The sequence below is a fragment of the Mycteria americana genome, chromosome 1 (assembly GCF_035582795.1).
Source record: "Mycteria americana isolate JAX WOST 10 ecotype Jacksonville Zoo and Gardens chromosome 1, USCA_MyAme_1.0, whole genome shotgun sequence".
Lineage (NCBI taxonomy): Eukaryota > Metazoa > Chordata > Aves > Ciconiiformes > Ciconiidae > Mycteria > Mycteria americana.
In genome coordinates this window covers 121,978,045-122,002,624 of record NC_134365.1, presented here as the reverse complement: position 1 = coordinate 122,002,624, position 24,580 = coordinate 121,978,045, and the positions used below count along the sequence as shown (strand labels likewise).

At 42.2% G+C, this 24,580-nt stretch overlaps 1 protein-coding gene across 7 annotated transcripts in view; it reads left to right on the top strand.

Moving 5' to 3' along the window:
* ERG (ETS transcription factor ERG) overlaps positions 1-17,470 on the top strand; it is a 152,645-nt gene extending 135,175 nt beyond the window's left edge. For 5 of the 7 annotated variants that reach the window (XM_075518606.1, XM_075518601.1, XM_075518641.1 and 2 more), the window contains 5 exons: positions 914-985; positions 7,070-7,138; positions 7,497-7,553; positions 9,449-9,496; positions 12,304-17,470. In XM_075518606.1, coding sequence (XP_075374721.1) covers positions 914-985; positions 7,070-7,138; positions 7,497-7,553; positions 9,449-9,496; positions 12,304-12,824 — 767 coding nt within the window. In that variant the 3' untranslated portion in view covers positions 12,825-17,470. The remainder of the gene's footprint in view (positions 1-913; positions 986-7,069; positions 7,139-7,496; positions 7,554-9,448; positions 9,497-12,303) is intronic. The other 2 variants (XM_075518649.1, XM_075518632.1) reach the window with 1 other exon arrangement.
* The last annotated feature ends 7,110 nt before the right edge of the window (positions 17,471-24,580 follow it).

Genomic DNA, 24,580 nt, shown 5'->3' with positions numbered 1-24,580 from the left:
AATTTGCCAAGCAGTTTCCACATACAGTTATCCAAGTGTTGTTCAGCAGTTCTGTGTGTTATCTTTTTCTATATGTGTGCACTGACAATGATATTTTGAAATTCATTTCACCAAAATGAGATTGTCTGCATTTCTGTCATTGGGAGTGTGAATAATATCATGCTGATCATCAGTGTAAGGAAAATTAGTTGTTCTGGTGGCATAAGAACTTTGGAGTGGGATTTTCAAAGGACAAAGAGTTAGAAGAGTTAGAAAAGAGTTAGAAACAAGTTCTTTTTGAAGTCAGCAGTAATTGCACAAATCCTTATGACCCTTTTCATGTTCTTAGAGATGGTCATTAGAAGCCTGTTGATGTAGTTAGAGCAATTTCAGTGCCTGAGATAAGTGAGATACCATTTTCTATATCGAGCTCAATATTTTTAATTTTTTCACTCTGTGAAGAGAATGAGATTTCTGAGGGTCTGACCCAAAGCTGACCAAAGTCTGTGAGAAGATTCCCACAGACACCAATAGGCTTTGGCCCAGGCCTACAGTCTGTATTGAAAATATGAACCTGTTTGGGAAGCGCACGCACTAATGAGGAGAAGGCAAAGAAGTTTTATTTCAGAAGATGTAAAACCACCTGCCCAGGTGGAGGTGATTGCGGGGAAGACAGAAGGGATTTCCTGAACTTGACTCTCTCCTCTCTTAACACAGATTTTGCACAGACTTTTATTTAGTGATTTGAATGGATTTACACAGGTGCAAAGGCTATCAGAATTACCTTTTATATATAACAGTCCTAAGATAGAAAATAGTTATTCATAGTCAGACATATTCATAGTTCAGACACACTACAAGAGGGAAAATATCAGTGGACTTAGGGACTGTGAAAATGAATCTTTAGGTGTTATGTCTTCTTCTTTCTCTTTAGGAGGTGCCACTTTTATTTTTCCAAATACATCAGTTTATCCAGAAGCAACACAAAGAATTACAACCAGGCCAGGTATGAAAAATGACCACCTTTTGTATGCTGTGATCTTACTCATTTCATCTCTCGAAGTATCTCATTCTTTTTCTCCTTAAACTCTCTTTTCATAAATATTAGGCTATATGTTGAATGCACACACATATTATATACATATATTTTATATATATGTGTGTGCATATATCATTGTGTAGAGTGAGATGATTAAATAGAACAGTTTAATGTCTGTTTCTTCCACGTATCTCTGTCTTTGAAGCGATGCTGTCTAGTGTTTAAAGCACCAGAGAGTCAGAAGACCAGAGCTGTATTCACTGGTTCTGTTGCTTTGTCCCAGCGCAGTCACTTTTCAATGTGCTTCAGCTCTCTGTCTGTAAAATGAGGCAAGAATATAATGCTATTATATTCTCTTTTATAGTACTATTTGAAGTATATTGAAGAAAAGTACTCTAAAAAGGCAGAGTACATGTTTCTCCTGCTATCTACTTTTTATTTATGTTTGAGGCAAATAAACCCCACAACATCTGATTGTGAGTTTAAGAGACTAAATAAGTAAAATCAAAACATAAGAAAGTTCTTATTGCTCAGAAGTTTGAAGCCCATGGATTTATTGTGGGTGTGCTGGTTTGTGAAAGGCTAAAGGGAATAATTAAAGAAGATGAGGACATTGCTATGAAGCTAAAAATTTTCTTTACATCACCCTTCACCACTAAAGATGCTGGAAAAATGCCTAATCTGGACATTTGCTTTTCCAGTAATAAGCACAGAGTACTGTGAGACATCAAGCGGAGCTGCAGCAAAATACTAAATTTAAAGCAAATCCATTACTGAGCCAGAGGCATACATCCAAGTGTTCTGAAGGGACATACACTTGAATTGACTGAGCTCTTGTGAAAAGATACATTCTCTCATTAAAAACAGGGGTTTTTGGACAGCAAATATTTTAGGTATCTTTTATCAGTGCTCTAGGATATAATCCAGGAGAGTATACACAAGTAACTGTTTTATATACACTTGTACACATGTATATATGCATGTCTGCAGATTTGTTAATTGATAATTAAAAAAGATAGATAGGGAAACCGCTACCAGACCATTAAATGATCAAATCCACCCTGCTCAGTTTCTAGGAAAACAAACTCTTCTGCTAGATTTGTTTGTCTGTAACAATACTGTAGTGAATAGGAAGGAAACCACTGATCCAATGCATACATTTGGCATTTGGCTTTCGTATGACATTTACCAAAGTGCCCCACAACTATCTACAGTGACAGTTAAATAGCATATCATAAGAAACAAAATATTTTAACAGATCAAGAACTGGCTAATTAACCTGTTACGAAGACTAAATAATGGACCTCTTAAGTCATGGGTGGTTTAGCATTCTCTGCCATGATCTATAGTTATTAATAATTGAAAAAAGTGCACAATAAAATTTGGTATAAAATTTAGAGAGATGACATACGATTTTGTCGTTACTTAAAGCCGGAGATTCCTCTAAAGGATTCCTGTACAGGCACCCAGAGCCTTATTAGAGATCAGCGAACTGGCAATATGTTAACAGATGAAAATACAAGTTGATAAATGCAGTATAAGACACAAGTTATTTTCATATCTTACTGATTTCAAATTAACCCTCTTCACTCATAAAAGAACTTAACATAGGCACAATGAAAGCCACTGCTCTAGTTGCTGGCCAAAGTGGAAAAAAAGTAAACAAATGAAGAAACACAGTGGAGGATCATATGGGAAATCTGACTGTGCCATTAAATAAATCAGCAGTGTGGCCTTGTACGGAAAGCTGTGTGAATCATCCCTTATCAAAAAGGCTATTTGCAGAATTGGAAGGCACTGAGAGCAAGCCATGGGAATATGGAAAATCTTTTGAGCATGTTGAAAGATATAAAAGTTTGGAATTGTTCAACTCAGGGTCTGGGGATGAGGAAACATGATATAATTATCAAAATAAAGAGTGTCGCAGAGTACCTGCTTAGTCTCAGTATTAGAAGAAAGGATATTTAAAAAAAACGTGTGACATTTTCATGAGACATTGAAGCAGACTGTGGCCCTCGTGGTCACAGGTTATAGTAGCACCCAGGAGCTTTGAATGGCACGGAGGAATCTGGACATGAATATGGATGAGAAGACAAGGCATAGCTATAGAAACAGTTACCAACTATGCAATGTAAAACTGGATGCCCAATGCTCTCAGTAGTTTCCAACGAAAATGAACATGTAACATAGGACCAGAGGGACCTGGGTGTCCTGCAGGAAATAACCATGCCAATTGAGAGGATTTCAGGCAAAGGCGAGAATGAGTCTGCTGTGAGAGAATACTATTTTATGGGTATGTTTCCACTGGACTTGAACAAAAACTAGATTTTTTAATTCCATGAGAAATTCTATGTTTTCAATATTTGTTTCATCCTGACTTATGATGGAAAAATAAAATACTAGTTTTCTCTGAAGTAAAAGATTCTAAAAAAAACACATATCAGATATGGTAAAGTCCTTCATTTTCTATCCAAATCACATTTACAATGACACTTACAAAAAAAATGCTTTATGTCAGCACTAAAAGCATCTTCCTGTGTTGACACAATTCCTTGTGGGATTTGTAGTTCAGATATGAGGTGTCTCTATTCTTCTGTGTAAACTTGTGTATCCTAACTAAATATTTCCTACAACAAACTATCATGTGATTTTGAAAGTATTATTTTATCTTTTACAATTGAAAGTTGACAAACATCTTTAAAGTCAGAATTTTCATTCAGAAAGAAAAAAAGATTTTTTTGCAGAAATTCAGTTTTATCTCAATAACTATTTTGTTTGCTTATTCCATGATTTCCTTTTGGTTAAATGTCACATTTCAACTAGACTGCAAAGAGGCTTTTCCATAACAAAGTGCCCTTCATGTGAGAGCATAGCAGACCCTGGGGACAATCACTTGATGACATGAAAAAGGTCAAAAATGAGGGGGGGGAAGTAAATAATGTTAAATAGGAATTAGCCAGATCCTGGGATGCAATTCTGGAGAAAGTAATTAAGCATTGCCATTGTTAAGGCACTACAATAGAAAATAGGAAATGAGGAGGGCTTGGAATGAACTGCAATGACAAAGGCATATTTCTTCAGTCACCTTTACAACAGAACATGAGGTTTCAGCAAGCTGAAAGTAATACAATGAAGCTATCAGGAGCTCAGGAAGGCCTAATATGGGTTTGTCTACAAGTCTCATCAAAAAGGAGAATTCCCATCGAAGATCTGCCCAAGATAAGGACATGTTGTACTCATATCTCATGAATAAGAACAGATCAGCTTATCTAGGATAGCAACATGTTTATCAAGGCACAATACTGAATGAAGAATGAAGTTGGAATTTTGCGCTATTTCAAGAAAGGCTGATAACTGGATTTTTCTTTTAATGGAGAGGGCGTAGTCAGAAAACCATCTTATGATGTGTTGAGTTAAAAGGCAAAACAGTTTTCTCACAGTACTAAATTTGTACCAAATTTATTTTAACGCTGCAAGTGCCACCAAGTACAAGCACACAACATCACACAGACCTCTCAGTGTACACGTGTCTAATAATTTGGAGACCCACAAATAGATGGAGAGGAGAGAGGAGAGGAGAGGAGAGAGGAGAGGAGAGGAGAGGAGAGGAGAGGAGAGGAGAGGAGAGGAGAGGAGAGGAGAGGAGAGGAGAGGAGAGGAGAGGAGAGGAGAGGAGAGGAGAGGAGAGGAGAGGAGAGGAGAGGAGAGGAGAGGAGAGGAGAGGAGAGGAGAGGAGAGGAGAGGAGAGGAGAGGAGAGGAGAGGAGAGGAGAGCTGGTGGGAAGAGTTGCACAGCCTAATGACAAGCACATACCTTCTATGTGATCTTTTTCCCCTATTTGTCTGTAGTCTTTCTGGCCAGGGAATGGAAGAACTGGGGGAAAAAATAGCTTCCTTATGTCACTAGAATCTCCCTGGCAAGGCTGCCGTGGACGTAGAGATCTGGCCAGGCAAGGCAGGACTGGACAAGATACATGTAAGCAGCCCACGGCTGAGCCCTGTCCCCCTCTGTACAGACAGAACTCGGAAACCCCTGGAAATGTGACCAAAGTCCTTCTGAATTTTTTCACCGGATGATAAAGTCCTCAGGCCATGAGGTGTCTCTAACTACAACGATTAATAGCAGCGTTGACCTCAACCTGGTCAGAACATCTGCATGTTACCATGATTCACCTGCACACCAGTATTCTGCTCAGAGATGAGCACTTGTGCAATTCACATTATTTTCTCCGAGTTTCTGAAGGACAAGGCTGTGGAATAGTTCTCAAGAAATCAGAGATAAAAAGGCACTAGTTATTCAAATGTTATACAAAGACAAATTGCATATCTCAGCAAAAGCAAAGTTTTTGAATTGTAAGATTCAGGGAGACGACAGTGTTTGTAGTGCCAGTCTGCTCCTCAAGCCAAACAGACTAAATAAATTAAAGGCAATTTGGTTGTGAATTTCACATTACACTTCATTTCCATTTGATACTTTTGCTCATAGTGCTTGGAAATGGGCAGAGATACATCTGTTTTGCACAGAGCCAGTCTGTGACTGTTCTTTACTTCCTAACTGGTTTCATTTCCAAACATCATTTCTAAAATAAAGCACAAGCACTGTTAAGAATCAAATCATCTGCACCAACTTAGTTCTACCAGGTGGGTACTGCTACCTTCCTGAGATCCTGGGCAGGCTACATAAGTCTCTGATTTTGGCAGCAATTTTAGCTAATGGGTTAAAGCCAGCCATAGAAAAGCACAGGCAACTGCAAAAGATTTCAAAGGGTAAATGAAACATTTGAATTTACTACATATACTTTATGAAGAAAGCTTTTATGTTTTAGTTTCTTCATTTTTATATGCTAAAGCATTTAAATGAAATAGAAGTAATGAGTAAATGAAAGAAAAGGCTTACAAAAATTTATATACGTAAAGTTAAGGAGCTTGTCCCAGGACACAGAATTGAATATTTAAATAGATGAAGCAGGAAAAAAGCTGTCCACTTTTTGGAAGAAATATAATATGTATACATATATATGTTTAACATCTAAGCACGTTCACTGTTTTCACGTTATGTTTCTAAAGATCTGTACTAAAATCCGTAAAGATCTGTACTAAGATCTGTACTAAGATCTGATTTCTAAAGATCTGTACACGTTATGTTTCTAAAGATCATACTGAGGAGTGGAAGGGAAAGTGAAAGAAAAAGAATTATTAATAATTTGAAATGACTAGTAGAAGAGAAACAAGTGAGATGATTGGCAAAGTGCAGCAATCAATTATCCCAAAAGGTTGGATTCTGAATGATGAGAGTGAGACCAGAGGGTGCATGTGTAGAAGAGAGCACTTGCAAGCATGAGGAATAACGTCACAGGGAGAGCATAATACAGTGTGTGATGGCAATGAGAGTTGGTGCAAACACAAACATGCAGCAGTGGTTTAGAGGAATCTCCAACAGACAAAACCAAGACTTTGCTGTCTCATGTATCTCTGCCTATGACCAGGTGGCAGAAAAGGGAACTGTCAAACTCAACCTATAACGTTTGATCAATCTCAAGGGATGACAGCAACAGACTAACAAGAATAGCACATTAAATCAACTGAAGTCTATCATCTTCTTAAAATACTGTTACATGCTGAGATTGGGAAGGAATGGTACGCAGTTTATGCTTAATCTGAGCTCTAACCTCTTGGGAGACTTTTCCTACAAGACTATAGCATAAATTGTCCATGATGTGCAGTGTGTGTCATTCCTTGGTGTCCTGGGCTGAGGAAGGAGACCAAAGGGAGTGCTCTGAGCCTTTGGAAATGATGGACTCTATAGAGTATTTGTACCAGCTATTTCAGTGCAGTTCAGACATCTAACAAGAATAGGCACCTCTAAAGAGCAATGCAGAGGGCAATGTGGTACCGTTATTTTTAGAGACAATAAAGATGATAAAGGTTTTAACAAGGAGTGTCCTTCCTATTTCAGTAATTTTCAAATCCAATGGGTCCCCTAGAAAGGTGCCCCTTATGGACATAAACACTTTATGCCGTATGCATGAATCAGTGTATTTTTCCTTTGCAGATTTGCCTTATGAGCAAGCCAGAAGATCAGCATGGACAAGTCACACCCACCCCAGTCCTCAGTCAAAAGGTAAAAAACATCTGCATATGTCTAGCCTAATGCACATCTGGTGCAACCTGGATAGACTCTGAAGTGAACTGAGAGGAGCTACCTCAGCATTCAGCTCTGGAGGACTTTCACCTGTGCCTTGGCTGGAAAGCCTGTTAGCTGTGTATAGGCAATACTGGGTGGAGTCACTGGGGCAGCCACATCCTTCCTTGAACTCAAGCTTCATCAGGTCCATGACCATATAGTCTTAGAAAGCTAAATCCTATTGTGACCATCATTGAGTGGTGAGCAGCAGGAGTCCCAGGCCTGTGATCTGTCAGAGGTTTGGTGACCATCTTCCAAACTGGAAAAATAACTACATGGGTTTTTCCATTTTCAGCTACTCAGCCGTCATCCTCAACAGTTCCCAAAACAGAAGACCAGCGTCCTCAGTTAGGTGGGTGTCACTGTGTTTGAATTATGCCTGGGTGTGATGGGGTTTGTTGAACATGATGAGAAGGACAGCTCTTACCTACCAACCAGAAGCAAATTGCAACATCTGATTCAGACCACTAATGAGATCTCCACCTGGTAACCACTAAATCGCCAGACGTGTGTGAGCTGGCTGTACATCGGGGTCTGAGATGAAGGCTCCCATGGTCATTGAAAGTTGCTTTTAGTAATGTTTAATGGCAGTGACGTCCTTGCAGACTGTAAAAGCTGTTAAACAAAGTACCTATGTATAGTTTAGGTACAAAGGTGGAAGGTAAAGATGTCAAAAGAACATACACTCCACAATAGTTGAAATGCTAGCAGTTGGAAAATGTACATGAGCAAAGAAAGGAAAATGGATTACAGCATACAGAAACCTGTTTGAATTGGCCTCCTGAAATTAAACAGGAAAATTAGAAGGATTCTTAGTCTACTGGGAAACTGAGGAGAAAGTAGAAGTTTATGAGTTTGTAGACTAGTGGTTTTGCAAAAGGGGTGCATTTTGTGTTTTCAGAGCAGCTTATCCATGGGTTAAGACCTAATCCCTTATTGTGAATTAGACTGTTTTGGACAGGTAGCTAGAAAGCAATACAGAGATTCTGAGTCAGTTATGGCTTTTGTTAACAGCAAAAGGGTAGAAATAGGAAACAAAAGAGATTTGGAGGCTATTCTTAGCTCAGAAGACTCTGAGCCTGTTTTTATCACATGGCTTTCAAATCATTATTCTGGTTTTTGTTATAGCTAAATAAGACTGTGTGCATGACTACATCTCATTAACTCATATGTATGCTGCCTGGGAAGTAGTATACTGCTTTTTGCCCAAATAGCGTTTTATCTAATCTAGCCCTCCAACCATGAGAATCTTTCAAGAAATATACTGATGATTTATGTAAGTCCTTAGGACCCTTTAATGGCTGTGTGTGAGCTGCACAGATTATTTAAATGTGTAAGGAATGTAACCTGATTATCTTCTTGGCTGTAAAACTGGCAGCCATTTGAGAGCAGCTGTCTGGAGACGAGGCAGCCCCAGTGACAGGGTTGTTCAGTGAGGGGCTCCAGGCTGCCCAGCGACACAGGGTTGTTCAGCAAGGGGCTCCGGGCTGTGCTTGCAGCCCATCACTTTGGCTTTTGTACTTCTGTCACAGCTTTCCCTTTTTCCTGTTGTACTTCAAGTCAGGCCAAAATAAGGTTTCGTTTCCGGAGGGAGTCCCTTGAGGAAAACATTGAGATGCTACAAGCATTGTGTGGCTGACACAGGCTCTTCTGAAAACCCTAGTTGCAAGGTTGATACAGGGGATCCCTCACTGGACTCCAGTGAAAAAGAATAGACCCAGCCACATTGCCTGGGTTCAACCATGCACTCTCAGCCCTCTTCTGGAGGCTTTTTTGGCACAGAAAGAGTTAGCAGTGGCGCAGGGAAAACAAATGTGGCCTCACAAGAAGAGAGGCCGCTGTCCTTTGTGGAGGGGACTGTCACCCCATTACCTGTCTGCGCTTGTGGGCCCCGGCATGCTGCAAGCATCGATAGTACCAAAGGGTGCCTGTGTGTATGTGTACTTTATTTAAGTAGGAATCAGAACACTTCTGGGCCAAATTTACAGTGTGTCTGAATATATGCTTGTGCACGCTACTACAGTACAAAAGACAAATGTGTGTCCTTGCAATTGTTCACTTGCACACCCAATTTTAAGGTAAAATATGCAAATATTGCAATGCAGAGAAAGGAACCTCTTTCCCCCGTGTTGGAGCTGCTGTCCAGTCACGTGCTGTACACTGCCCCTTACAAGGTTAAAAAATAACACCTAAAATATTTGACATCATTGTTACGTGATTTAAAATCTTTCTTTCACAATTTTGTAGATCCATATCAGATTCTTGGACCGACCAGCAGCCGACTTGCAAATCCAGGTGAGAAGGGATTTTGCAGATTTAGGAGGATTTCTCTTCACTGCTAGTGTCCCCACTTCAGCTTTAAGGCCAGACCTGGAAGGTGATGTGACTGATTTTACCACTCTTCAGTATGACTCAGTGGGGGGCTGATGATACCCAATGTGTTGCAGGATTAGGTTTCTAAATTCCACGAGAGTGGGACTGAGGTCACAGATTAAGACACATAAACTCATGTATCTTAATGTAGGTGTCTACATATGAGCTAGGTGTCTTATTTCCCATGATACTCACTGGAGAGATAGTTTATACAGCTCTCTGTAGAGAGCTATTCAAATCATCCTAGAGTAGATGGTTACATTCAGTCAGTCAAATACCTCATTAGAGGTATTTGAACTCCTCATATCGATAGGAGTTCACTTCAGTTGCCTAAACATTGGGATTTTGTTAAGTGCTGTAGCGTATCCCATCTGGCCTCCAGGTACCCCTCCAGAAAGGCATGAGTCTCTTACCGATCTGAGTCATATGTGTCCCAGATTCTGTTAATCCACAATACAATGCCATACTGACCCTGACAAATAGAAAATTTTGGGATGAATAACCCAAACCAGAAAAAAATATGTAGGGAAAAACCAGGAAAGCATAATCTGTTTGCAAAGAATAGTTGGGTTAAACACTTCAAAAATGTTCTTCCACTTTAAGAAGAAGGTAACAGGGTGCATTGTGGAGAGGGGCTTGTAGCATATTTTAGCTAAAGACGAGGAACCTTCTTGGTGAGTTAATAACACTGATTGTGAACAGGTTTCACTGTTGCTGCTCTGAGTTCGCAGGACACACTGTGGCCATACACCACCATAATCAGCATCATAATCTGCCACAGTGGATTGACATTGTACATGCCACTTCCTATTTCCCTTGCTTTAACAGCCACAGGACACAGTGTTCCTCCTTCCACGTTGCAGGTCTCCTCAACCCCCAATAACAGTGTTTCTTCTTACAACGATTGTATGGCTTTTCAAGGCATGACATTGCCAAAATACTGATCCATTTCCTTTCACTTTATCCCAAGTGACATCAAGCACAGTTCTAGATTAGCTTCCTTTCTAAACAGTTTTGCATGGCATAGGAAAGCAATTAAGTAAGTATTAAGAACAGGATTTTCCAAATGGCCTAAGGCAGTGGGTTTCCAGGTGACATTGATCTCAACTACAAGTGGGGGCCTACCTCCCTTTAATTTGTTCGTAAACTCTGGCTTTTACAATTTTGTCAAGCATCCATTTGGTAGCCTTCATTACTGTGGAAGACACTAACATGATCTGGATTGGGATACTTTTTTAACATTTGGATACGGAATTCCTACACACCATCATTCCTGTGCTTTAACATGTTTTGTGTGTTTATAAATTGGTGGAATTACTCTCTCATTAAAAGGAAATTGACAGCAACCATTTATTTTCATAGGACTATATATTACATTTGGAAGGCAAGTGTTTATGTTAGAACATATGTTGGATTGCTTATTCAAAAATTTGTGTTTTGTCCAGTGCTGAACTGTTTATTGATTTTCAAAGGCTAATCCTCTTGTTATGTTTCGTGTATTAAAACTTGCATGCCTTGCTCATACCATGGATTCTTTTGTTTGTTTGTTTACTTAATGCATGTTAATGGAACAGAAGAAATTCATTAAGGACAGTTTGGATAAATATCATTTAAACGAATAGGGGTTTCAGTTGCACTGAAGTATAAACTGCTAATGGATTTCAGATGCTACTCTAGCTTGACATTATAATTCGCTACTATAAGCTTTCTAAAGAAAAGCTTGTTTATTATACCCACATATCTGGTTTGGAAAAAAAAGAAACCCAACCGAAGCCTGGTCAGAGATGTACTGAGAAGTTAGCACATACAAGCTGGTTGGCAAATTCTGCTGACATTGTGCTTGTGAAACAGATTGCCTTGCAAGCTGCTTCAGCTGTATTTTGCATCATTTCAGTGCTGTTCTATTAAGAAATGCTAAGCTTTTAACATGAATATCAGTGGCAAGGCCCTTTGAAATCTACTTTCAATTGCCTAAAATGGTCAAATTTTGTTCCTATAACTCTGGGCAACACACTTCTGCAAAGTTGACAGCAGACTAATTGTTTTCTTTTTAAGATGAAATTGGCAGAGGAGGGAGAAAAAACCAACAACGTTTTAAGTCTTAACTTCAATAATCATTTAAAATCGTTTGACACAGAATGATGACAAGAATGTATTTTATGGACCTTTTCACTGTTCTTGCAAATGTTTTGCCCTATGGTTTTATGCAGTGCAACAGCAAGCTAATAGGTTTCCGTTCTGCATTTCCCCAAATGCTGCAAATGGATGATATGGTTTGGCATGAGCCCAGCTTTCTCTAAACTTCTCCATTTTGTGTAGGCTTATTCCATAGCAGAGAACATTTAGTTGCAACATAATGCTGTGAGAACAAGCAAAATGTTACGCAAGTGAAAGCTGTTTGTCCTGAACTTTAGAGATTAGTTTCCTAAATGAGCGCTGTATTATTTCCCCATCAATTGTCTACACTGAATGACATTAGGTAACTATGAAATCTCCATGTAATGGCATTCTGCCACTCAGATGAGGGAAAACATGACACATTACCATTATCTCTGCTCTTCAGGATTTCATGAGACAGGGCTGGGAGAAAGGGGACTAGTTAAGAGTAAGAAGTAGGAACCGACATTGCAACATTTCCTAGTAGGGTCCTATGTGAGAGCCTGGAAGAATTGATGTCTTAACATTATTAGTCACTAGTCCTGACATTTCTATTTCGTTTCCCCCCGCAGGGAGTGGGCAGATACAGCTATGGCAGTTCCTTCTGGAGCTCCTCTCAGACAGCTCCAACTCCAACTGCATCACCTGGGAGGGCACCAACGGGGAGTTCAAAATGACCGACCCCGACGAAGTGGCTCGACGCTGGGGGGAGCGGAAAAGCAAACCTAACATGAACTATGACAAACTCAGCCGTGCGCTTCGCTACTACTATGATAAAAATATTATGACTAAGGTTCATGGTAAGCGCTACGCCTACAAATTTGATTTCCACGGAATCGCTCAGGCTCTCCAGCCTCACCCCCCCGAGTCATCCATGTACAAATACCCGTCAGACCTCCCCTACATGAGCTCCTATCATGCGCACCCTCAGAAGATGAACTTTGTAGCTCCCCACCCCCCTGCTTTGCCCGTAACATCGTCCAGCTTTTTCGCTGCCCCTAATCCATACTGGAATTCACCAACTGGAGGTATCTACCCGAATACCAGGCTGCCAGCTGCTCATATGCCTTCTCATCTTGGCACCTACTACTAAGTGGGGAAAAAAAGAAACACCAGAAAAAGCAAAGAAAGACACTTCTCGCTGGGATCCAGCCGCTGATGAATTGCAATGAACTCTATTGGAGTACATGAATTAAAAGTGCCTAAAGAGACAAGTGAAGGTTTGGCTGGGAAAAAACACATTAAAAAAATAGATGTCAAAAAGACTCATTGTAGTAGGGATTTAAAGGAGATATTCAAGAAGTATTAAGATACTAAAATGTAATGTATATGGGCATCGACTCTGTGGACCAAACAACAATAGACTATTGTAGGTAAAAGCATGAAATGATAAGGAAAACCTACGAAAGCTAGTGGTCTTAAAAAGTTGATAAGCTTATGTGTAAAGTTTGATATCTTGCTTGTGCAAAACTGGGACTATACTACAGCAATATAAGGATAAGTCTATAGTGACCTAACATACAATATATGAATCATTACAAAAGAGGGGGGAAGAAGGGAAAAAAAAAAAAAGAAAAAAAACCTACCTGTATTTAAAAAAATCAAAACATATCAACAAAAGAGACTGGTTTAGTGTGGAAGCTGGTTTGGAATATAACAGCATTGTTTTGGTTAAAATCAAATGCGTTCCATTCATCAGAGTGTTATCAGCTACTCAAACTGTGAAGACAACCCAAACTTTAAGATTCCTTGACAGTATTACAGGAACCCTGAGCCAAACATTGGAAATGAGAATGTGCTGAAGGGCAAGTGTATGATTGTAGATCAGAGGCCTGCACCTGACAGAGGAAGCAGAAAGGAGGAAGAGGAGGACAAAGGTGGTGAGAAGGGGAGAAAAGAAACTTCTTTACTAGTAGAGACTGAAAAGACTGAAAACTTAGTAGCGTTGGGACTATGAAGAAACACTTGTTTGGACTTGTGAAACATATTGCTCAGTATCATACCATTCCCAGTATTACAGGAGGAACAGACTTGATTTTATAGTAATAAAAAAAGTGGAAAAAGGGAAAAGCAGAAGAATTCAGAAATCAGAATATGCATCTCTTTTAAAAAAAAAGTAAAACTGGAATTGTGTTTGATATTTAAAAGTTACCAGTTAGAACCTCATCATTATTAAGGGAGTTTGTTTTCTATTGGTTAAAGCAAGAGACAACCCCTGACTGCCAAAATCAGAAATCATCTAAGTATTTTTGTTAGGCGGGCGCCAGTTTTTCTTTATCGAGTCGCGAACGCTGTGCGTTTGTCAGAATGAAGTATACAAGTCAATGTTATTTTTTCCTTTTTATATAATTATTATATAACTTATGCATTTATACACTACGAGTTGATCTCGGCCAACCAAAGACACAAAAAAGGGACAATCAAAAATATTGTGGCCTTGAATTTTAACTCTGTATGCTTAATGTTTACATTATGAACATATTAGTACTTAGAATGCAGAATGTATGTAATAAAATAAGCTTGGCCTAGCATGGCAATTCAGATTGACACTGTAGTTTGCATTTGCATTTGCATTTTTAGTGCCTGACATGCCTATCAGATCTCCTACTCACCATGTTAAAATATACTAGGCATTTTGTTTTAAAATTTTGTTTTGTGAAATCTGGCAATCATGAAAATGTAGGACCAAATAGCAAGACTTAGCCTAAGTTCGAAGTGGACAGGTGCTCTGTATCTTCTTTTCCAGACAGTTCTGCTAAAATACGTGCAGCCCTTCTTTAACAGTGCCTTGCCATTCTTGTTGTGAGCTTCTTTTGCCCAGAGATTGCAGCCATGCCCAATTCTTTGACAACTTCATGGCCAAGACTGAAAATGAAGTCTAAAGGAGGCCTCTAAGGAAGAATACTGACACCCAGAAATTATCTTTTGTTGCCACCAGGTTATGCAGCATAATCTCAGCCTGAGATGTATTTTCATACTGAATCATATGTTGAATTACCGTGCCCCCTTGCTATTAATACATACTGTATCATTATTAGTAAATAAAGTGAATAATTAATAACTTCCATTATTCCTCACTTTAGAATGGAGTGTATGGTAGCTTGTTAATTTGTCCATCCTGGCTGTTTACAAAGGGCAGGATGTTTTCTTTCTGTTCTAGATTTAGAGGCTTCCCACACTGTACCCTGGGCCCCAAAGCTACATCTGTTGCCTAATGGCATGACTCCATTTTTTTGCAACACCAGCTGAAGAACTGGTCTGGAAAATCACTACTGACATTTATGAGTGGCTCTCTGCAGCAGGCAGTGTTTACTGCACAGACCCCAGACAGCTCAGACCTCCAACTGTATCCCTCTTTTTTTCTGTTCTTTTGTCTCTTTAACAGACAAAATGGGTGTGGTTTCAGGTTTTATAGCAAATGTTCTGCATATCCATTTTGTGGAGCATTAATCGGGGCTGTGCAATGGGAGCCTACTTGCCAGACTCCCATGTTATGGGTGTCTTGGTGGCAGTTCATAAGCACAGGATTATATTACCAATGTTTGAGACTTGAGCAGTGGCATCATAAGCCTTGTGATCATTTGGGAAATAAGCACTGTAAGTCTGTATCTCTTAAAAAATAAAAACTCACGGAAAGGTTAGAAAAACTGAACTCTTGGAAAAGGTTAGTCACTCACTATTTTAGAAAGTTATGGCAGGCACACCTACATGCTGACTATAAGAATAATAGTTTGCTTTTCAGTGGAAATACATCTACAGATGCTTGCTATCTACTTCATGTGTACTTCCAACTCAAAAAATGGTAAGTGTATTGTTGAACCACCTTTTAATTAAACACTTAAAAATCCAGATAAAACAACCATCTTTGTTTAGATTGGCAAGGACATGCCTGGAGGCCTCCAAAGCATCCCCAGTGCTCAGAGAGCTGCCTGCAGGATTTCCAGATTGTGTTGCCTGGCTGCTATCATGTGCAATGGGTACAACATCCTGACATTAAAAGAAAGGGTCCAAATCCTGGGACAGGGATGGAGTCACAGCAGATGGCGTGATGGAGACCCCTCATGATGGAGAGCAAAACAGTAGGCCATGGGTAAGCTCACTGGCGAACCAGTCCAGGACACCCGTCGTAAGAGCTACACCTTTCCCCAGGACCAGCTCACAGCTTTCCAGGAGCCTTGGAAAATCTGGCTTTTGCAACCCTGAGGATGAAGAGGAGAGTGAAGGATGGAGAGACCCTACTGCTGCGGCATTAGGATGGGTGGCTCTGCTGCTTGCAGGGCCTCCCTACCCCAGGGGCAGCAGCCACCCCACGGGGTCTTCCTGCTGGAGGGCAAGGACCAACCCAGCGTCCCAGGGCACTGGCAGAGGCAAAACAGGCAGTGGACCCATGGTAGTGTCTCTGCTGCTCACTGACTGCTACTCAATCTGGCCCTTCTACTGCGAGCCAGGAAGACTGGAGTGAGGCCAGAGTTTTAGGAGCTGGTTCCCAGTTCAGACCATGACAAGGGATGGGCCCAGTAGAGCCAAAAACCTCAGGGAAGCTGAGCAACTCTTCATCCATACCATGAGAGGCATTCACGCGAGGCTCAGCCAGACTGCAAGACCTCGGCTGAACATGCCGTCTGTTTGCCATTTAAGCACTTGGATGCATGGACAACATGGCCCTGATGAGTCCATGCGTCTAGAAGATGGTCATGTTGATAACTTTGGCCCTTTGTTTAAATTAGAATTTCTTTTAAAGTCAGTTATCAGTCAAGTCTCATACCTTATTACAGCACTCTGAGGACTGCTCTGAAAGTAGAAGCTCTGTTTTTCCTGAAACTGAGAGATATACACATGTGCTTATCTTTCACCAAGAAAAACACATCTGTCTGAGAAGCTACACTGTAACATGGGAAGTGACGGTGAGAAAAGTTTTAAAAGTAAAACTAGGAAGCTCAAATTTCACCATTCTCAACCAAGATATTTCCCTTGATATTAAATTGGTTTTAGTGAGTATATAAAAAATGCCTTTGAAAGATGTATTTTACAACATTTGTATTGTGAGTCTTAAGGGAAGATCGACAGAGGTTAGGACAGCACAGCACCAACTGTAATCAACTCCTTCATTCCCCACACTTTCCACCTTCAGAGGAGTCCACGTTGGGTACCTCAAACACCCCATGCTTTTTAAACTGCCCACAGAAACACAGGGATCATCAGTGATTTAGACTTTCTTCTGCAAACTCTTCTTGCTCAGACTGTTTCTTACACCAGCTAAGATCTAATTCTAAAATAGTTTTTTAATTACAGATGCATTAAAGAAAGGTTAAAAAACCACTCTACCTCATATTGTATGAATAATGGCTTTTTCTGTGCCATCTTCTCAAGTTCTGGTCATATCAGGGGAATGGCGCTGAGAATAGTCTCTGCTTACCTAAATCGCTGGTAAGGCAGAATGGCACCTCAACCATCCAAAGGATTCAGTTAACTCATGCCTGAATTTTAACTGCCTCCTGAAGCAATCCTGATGCCACACAAGTGCTTAGTTCCCTACCTGGTCAGTGGAGGGAGCCTTCGGATATCTTCACAGCAGATCCTGCCTGCCTTTGGGACCTACGTTAAGGAGATTAGGTGCTACCATGGAGGCTCACAGCGGACTGTGGCTAGTCCTTGGGCTTGGCTGGGACCTTGCTGACCATCAGCAAGACAAGCCATCATGAGTGACAAGTAACCCAGTTATGTGGCAGCAACACTTGGTGGAAAAATGAGAGCTCCCTTGTGCTTTCTTGCTAAAGATATTTCTTCTGTGTCCTGGAGTTTCTTTTGTGTCCTCACTGGAGTTGTCACATCTCTCGCTGTGCTGGGCTGTTCAGAGAGCCTTTCCTCATCAGAGCTTGGCTAAGAGCTCAAAGCCCTTAGGCTTCAGAGGAGGCCACCCTCCAGCACTTGCCATTACACTGGGGGAGGCAAGGGCTAAGGAGTCCATGAAGCCTCCCCCTTGGTTGATTAGCACAATGCCCCTCCTGCCATAATGAGGACTGCATGTACACACACCTGGTCGAGGAATGAAGCTCTCAGCTATACACTCCCTCATGCCTCTGACCATCTGGTTATGTCTTGACCCCTGTGCAGACCACGCGGGTGGGTCACACCAGGATCTTAGCAAGAGAAAACATGAAAACTAAGTCTGTGTAAGCCACACCATTTTCAGAAAGCACATGAGGCTGCTCAGAAGGCTGTCCTGGCTCCCTGCTTGTTTCCAGGCTTCAGCTGCACCCTCCGAAGTGGCTTGGCTCCACTGCTGCCCCTTGGGCGGCGTGACCGTTCCTTCGAAGCACTGGCAGCTGAGACTACATCAGATGCACGACCCAGTGAGGGCCTTGCTTGAAGAAGGGGGACCACTTGGTGAGCTGGTTAATGAGTATATTAGGCCAACTGGAATGTGGAAAATTGTTTCAAAATGTAATGGCCATCATTGTTTAAAAAGGCACATATTTTTCGAGAAAACTAAATAAAACAGCCCGGGTGCTTAGGCTAGGAATTGCCGAGATGTACTTTTAAATCACTGGAGTGAGGACTTCTCAAAACCAGGCTCAGAAAATTTCTTGGGTTGTGTACCAGAATCTGAGGCCATATATATTTCATAAAAGAATAAGGGGCAGAATAATTTTCTATGCACAATCCTAGAAGAATTAGTGAGAAAGTCTCCTTGGGAAACCCCATCTGTCCCCCTCACTATTACAGAACTATTTTCTATTGTATACTTAGTGATGTTTCCTTAACCCTCTTCTCATTTGAAAAAGTCTCAACTCCAGGGTATTTCCACCCATTCCCTTAACACAGAGGTTAATACATCTCATTATCAAAGAGGTTCTTTATTGTTTTCCTGCTGGTTTTGTATTTTGCAATTTCTTCTGATTACACTCCCCATGCATCACACTCCAGAGTTGCTAGCCTGCCTCAATGTTTACAGCTTTCCAAATATTTGTAGTTTGTTATCACGCTCCCTTTGACTGGATGTTAGCCAAGCTTAGACGTATTCCACTTCACAAACCTATCCCTCTTCTTCTCTGATAATTGTTAATGGGCCCTTTTTTTTTTTTTTTTTTTTTTGCTGTCTCTGCACATGAGCAGGCCTAATGTCTCCTGCTGTCTAAACCATTTCCATCTGTGACTTCCCTGACTGCCACCTCCTTCCTACTGGAGTTTATGCCTCTCTCCCCAGTCAAGCAGTTAATGTGCTTGTAGCCTCACCTGGCTGAAAGGTCTTCCTTGAGCAGCTAAAACCCTTCAACCCTTCAGCTCTGAATGGACTTCCATGTTCTTCTTTGTTTGGAGCAGTTTCTTTCTCATGAACTGAAAAACCTCCCTTACTCAGATCTCTCAACCAACAGACCACTAGGAAGGTTTTTCCAAACTGTTGTTGTGAACTTGCTGCACTAATTCCACCAGCTCCTCTCGCCCAACTGTGCAGTGTTTATTTTGGCCTTGTTCTGTCTGTGTCCTGGCCAGGCTGAAAGCTGCTTCAAGCAGAAAATGCACATCCACGAGCATCCAGCAGTGTATTGCTGCTTAGTACTAGATAATCATGAGTAACGTTGCCAAAAAAAGTGCCTATACATTTCCAATTTTCTTCATGATAAAGGTGTCATTCTTCTCCACTGGAAACTTGAAAGCTGCTCTGCAGAAAATGGATACAGGGCTCTTAAAACAGGCACAGGCACTTGGGCTACATGACTGCCATGGTCCTTTTAGGCTTCAAAGCTTTCCTAAGAGGATATGAAAGACAAGTTTTAAGTTTTAGACATGTTTTTCACTCTATTCTTTCATACATTTTTGCAACACTAATTACCAGTTTGTATCAGCAAACCACCCATGTAGACCCCTTGGCCACCTGAGACATGAGCGCAGGACTGCCAGGAATGATATAGGGCTTCAAAGACTATCTTCCTGCACCCTCCTGGAGAAGAGCTGGAGGGCTCGTGAAGCTCCCCAGCACATCTGCAGCAGCACCGACCACTGAAATGGTCAATTTTAAAAATAATGTTCCTTTTCCCTTGCGGGTTGGGGAGGGGTATGTTCCCCTGCATTACTGCAGACAAAATACGAGGGGAAGAAAAAAAAGCGAAAGTCAAAATATTCATTTGTTTTATGGTTGAAAAATCACCCCATGCTGTCTAGTTCCCAGAAACACTAGTCTGGTACATCAATATATTTCAGTTTCCTGGGATGAGAATGGCATTCAGATGACCCAGCCATGAGTCGGATCCTATTGTGCTGGATATGGTAAATACAGATCATGACTAACAGATGTCGGTTTGAAGTGCTCATATCTTTAAATACACGAGACTAATAAATGCTGGAAGAGGCTGTATTTTTTACCAAGACTAGCTGAACATCTTCCATTTCAGCTCTTTCTTCAAGGAGGGAGGGTGGGATTGTTTTTTTCTTCTAACATGCTCTGAGGATAAATCCAGGAAACACGTAGAAGGTGCTTGGACATTACGATGGGCTCATATCCTGACACAGATAGACAGCTCACAGCCTGGCTCCCCAAGGGACTGAAGTTTCTGCTGTTTCCCTGAATGACTGCTGGTTATGACTGTGGAAAAGTTGGAATTGGCTCTGTATGGTTGTAAGCAAGTTGTAAACCTCCCACCATGAGTCTCCAAGAAAAAGACAGAGAATTAGGACTAAAGCAAGTGGCACACAGCCGTTGGAGCAGATCAGGGCTTGATTCTCAGAACAGGTGTGAAAATAAAGGTTGTTACCTTGGCTGTTCCTGGAAGATTAAAGTGAAGGAGGTGGCAGGAAAGGGGGCATACAACCAATGATGCATGGAAATGGCAACCAGAGCTGTTATCAGTTGGGCTTGGAAAGGGGAAGGAAAAATAGGACAAGGAGGCCAAAATCAAGAGGGAAAGAAGAAGAAAAAGAGTTATGAAGTGCTGTCAGAGGGGGTAGTAAAGTGTCATGACACTGCCCCTTTTATTAGCAATTTATGGAAGGGGGTATAAGTGGACCTTTAGGATATTCTTGCAAGGATTACTCAGTGCCAAGTGTTAGACCTGATTTGATGATGTTGACATGAGATCAGATCTGAGTTGTCAGTAAACAGAGAGCCAACCAGAGGATCAAAACATGGCCTGACAATGTGAAGGCAGCAACCAAGGAGGTTGACTTAGCTCAGCCTCCCCTCCCCCTTAGAGAAAGAGGAATTGCTTGTGATCAGGGGATGCCAGGGAGGCTTCAATACCTGGCGAAACCCAAACAGGTTATTTTCCTATATAGGCATGGAAAGTGAAAGATGGATCTGAGGGATGTGGGGAAGGAAACAGTAACTGGATATCAAGAGGTTAACAGAAAGAGAGGTGAAAGTGGAAGAAAAGGAGACCATAGACCCTAGTGAATTTAGAGGTTCAAGACAACCAAAAAAGGCTTAAAGAGAAGATAAGGTCAGGTTTAATTCAAAGTACTGAGCCCAAAGGAGACACTGGAGAAGAACCGTGATGTGTGATTTGGTAGGAGGCAGGTTAGCACATCTGGGCTAATGTAAGAGCTGAACCCGCCTCAGCTGAGGAGACGATGGAGTTTGTAAATGTTATACTTCATTTCTCTTTCTACACTTACCACTTTAGTATATTTTCAGCTAACATTTCATTATAATTTCCACAAACATTTCATGTCACGACTTCATTACAATGCAGCCTGCACACTGAACAGCTGTAAAATAGCCTTGCCAATGCTGGTAATTTGCACTGGGAATGTAATATCCAGTTCCAATCACTGATGAGTGTTATGCAAAATGAGCTAACTAGCATTTTTCATTTCTTTAACCACTTACCTCAACAATTAAATGTATTGCAATGCTAAATGTATAGTATATAATAAATCATTTCAGACTGTATAAAAGCATCAGACGATACATCTCTGTTGTTTTGTCATAAGCTGTATAAAATGCTGGCTTAGCACTCTGTAAGTGGCTTTGTTCACTCTTGTTATTCTAATTGTATACCAAAAAACAGTAGAGTTTTATGCATACAGTGTGTCTCCCACTATGTGCCAAATCCAATATGCTCTCCTTTTCCTAATCGATGCAGATCACAGTGAAAGGTTTTAGCATGGCATTCTATGAGGTGGGAAACCAGTCACTACTTTAACATTTTTGATGTTCCACTGTAGGTACTGGAAGAGCTCTTGACCTGAGACATGGTAGGTGCTCCTACTTACTGTTGCATTTCCATTTCCCTACTTTGGCTAAAAGCTGAGACGTTTGGTTTGTGGCTCAGTCATCTATTTCTCAAAAATGTCTGGTGGGTTTTACTGTAAATATGTTATGGAGAGTTATTGGGGTCTAACATGCCTTTTTTTTCTTCAATTTTGGCACAATACAATGTAAAAGTAGAGAAATTGGAAGAGGTAGAGCAGCTTTATTTAGTCAGAATACCTGGCAAAATGTAGTTAGTTGACTGATGATAAGGTTTCCAGAAGACCCAAAGTAGCTTAGGCTCTCAAATCTGATAGGCTTGCTTGCGATGGGATTTGTGTCCCTCAGACATTCCAGAAATCCTTCCCTGGTGCTTTGTCATTTAACAAAGTCGTGTTTGTTCGGAAGGACTTGAAGCTGAGTGCCCTTGAAGCTGGAGATGACCCACCCTCCAGCAAAGGCAGCCATTGGGTGTAAAATGCCACCATACAAAATGTTCACTGTTAAAGAAAAAATAGTTCGCCAAAGCACTTTTCAAAACTGTGATTGATAGCTTTATGTCCCCATGGTGGGGCTTGGGGTGGTCTTGAAAACAAAAAGAGCTGGACGATGATGTAGATTTGGGATTGTGTTTGAGTACCCTTGACTATGAAGTCTACAGTCTTGGTCTGACACCTGCATGTTGATGTGCAAATGTGACCTTCTCTCCCCAGGCAAGCTCTCCCACACTGATGAAAATACAGGCCTTAGGGCTCTTGGACCTCAACGAAAGATGCCCATGCATTTTCTAACCCGTTCTGTGGAGCTGCTGGGGCCTCTTACAGCCTTCAGGGTAGTAGCAGCCAACAAGTGTTTGGGCAGTCGCCTATTTCAAGGCTATCGAGCATCTGTAGGGAGAAGCACTCTCACAGACTGTGAAGGCGCTAACAAGTTTCCTGAACAATAATGTAATATGAGGCACTTGGGTGCTTGTGGCATTGTCTGACCACCAAGTGATCTGGGCAGGGTTGTGGTTCATGGTGAACCATATGGAGAATTGACAGGCCTCCAGGGAAGGAGCAGTGCTCCCATACACCTGCTGGGCTGTGCATGGTTTATGCAATTAGCCTTATAATTAGGCTCCTGGAGACTCTCAGGCTTAGTCCCCTGTACCTCCTATAGGAAGAGGTGACCTGAGCATTTTCTAGGAGTGGTATGGTTTGCTTGACTGTTGAAGTAAGTACAGGAGTGCACGCTGGGCTTAGCCTCCAAATACCTCATGTCTCCACTTTGACCCTCCCTCATGTTGCACAGTGACTGAGTCAGCTCCTGCAACTACTCCTCTCATTTAGCTCAGGCTTTGAGATCCAGAAGCCATGGCTCCAGTGGCAGCTGGACACCCCGACTGATCAGTCCCTACAGGCAAGGTTGCTCACAGAGCTGTGGGTGTGCAAGGCACCGGGCATTTTTCTCTTCAGCAAGAAAAACAAAAAAATCTGTTTTAAAAAACACAGGAACTGGTAAATTAATTTGAAACCCACGTGTAACCGGTGGCAGCGTGCCCGGGCCAGACCACTGGGGCAGAGCTCCTCTGGCTGTGCTCCTGCAGAGCAGTGGACAAGGCGGGCTGCCAGGCTGGGACCAAACCCACTGCCATGGCCATGCCGGCAGCTCGGCGTTCGGCATCTCTGGGCTGTGGACAAAAGCTTCGTAGGCTGCCAGCGCAACCTATGCCAAGGGGTGCTGGGGCAGAGGGACGCCAAGTCTCGTCCTGCAGGGCCACTGTGCTCTTCCTATGGTGGGGTTCTTCTTGGGGCATGAACCTGTGGGGCTGGGGCTGTTGCAGGCAGTGATCTGCCGAGCAGCCCTGTGTGTGTCCCCCTGCCCCGTCCCCCCTCTCCCCGTAGCCACAGAGGGAGGGCTGGGCACCCTCAGCCATGGGTCAGGGCTTCCCTCAGGTGCCAGCAGGAGAGTGTGTGCGAGCGTGCGTGCGCGTGTGTGTAGTTTCCGTGCCCCTGATGCTCCCTGGTGAAGTCTCCCCATGACCTCCTCATTCCCACACCAGTGCTCTCTAGTGTTGAGTGATCTGCAGGGTTTTGCCACGTGGTTTATAACCATCATATTCAGTCTCTTCGCCTTCTCCCCTCATCACTTTCCTCTCCTGGGCTACAGCTGGGTGGCCGGGGAGAGCTGAAGGCACAGGACATTTTGGATAACCTCTGTATTTCAGATGCTCCCTGAAGTTTCTGTTTGAAGGTCTGGGCTACGCCCCTCGCCCCAGCCTGGAGTAGGCTGTGGTGCTGAGCCTGGTCCCCCCAGGGCAGCTGAAGGAGAGACGGAGGTGTGTGAGAGTGGGAGATGAAGGCAGTGTGGGCTGGGAAGGTACCGCAGACCGTGCTGCCCCTGCTCTGCTGCCCTGGCCTGACTTTACGCTGCTGCTGTACCGCACCACAGGTGCAATCCTGCTGCTCCTTCTGGCAAGAGCCTGCACGTTTCCCGTCCCCTCAGCAGGTCCCTGTGGCGTGGGTGACAGTGTGCTCACCCCAGGGACAAGCGGCCCCCAGCCCAGTGCTCAGCACCCCCTGCTGCAGTGCTGGCCAGGGCCCCCAGGAGCCATTGCTGAATGCCACACTGTCCTACTTGGCCTGGGACACGGTCCTGCTCAAGAAAGTCAGCCCTGG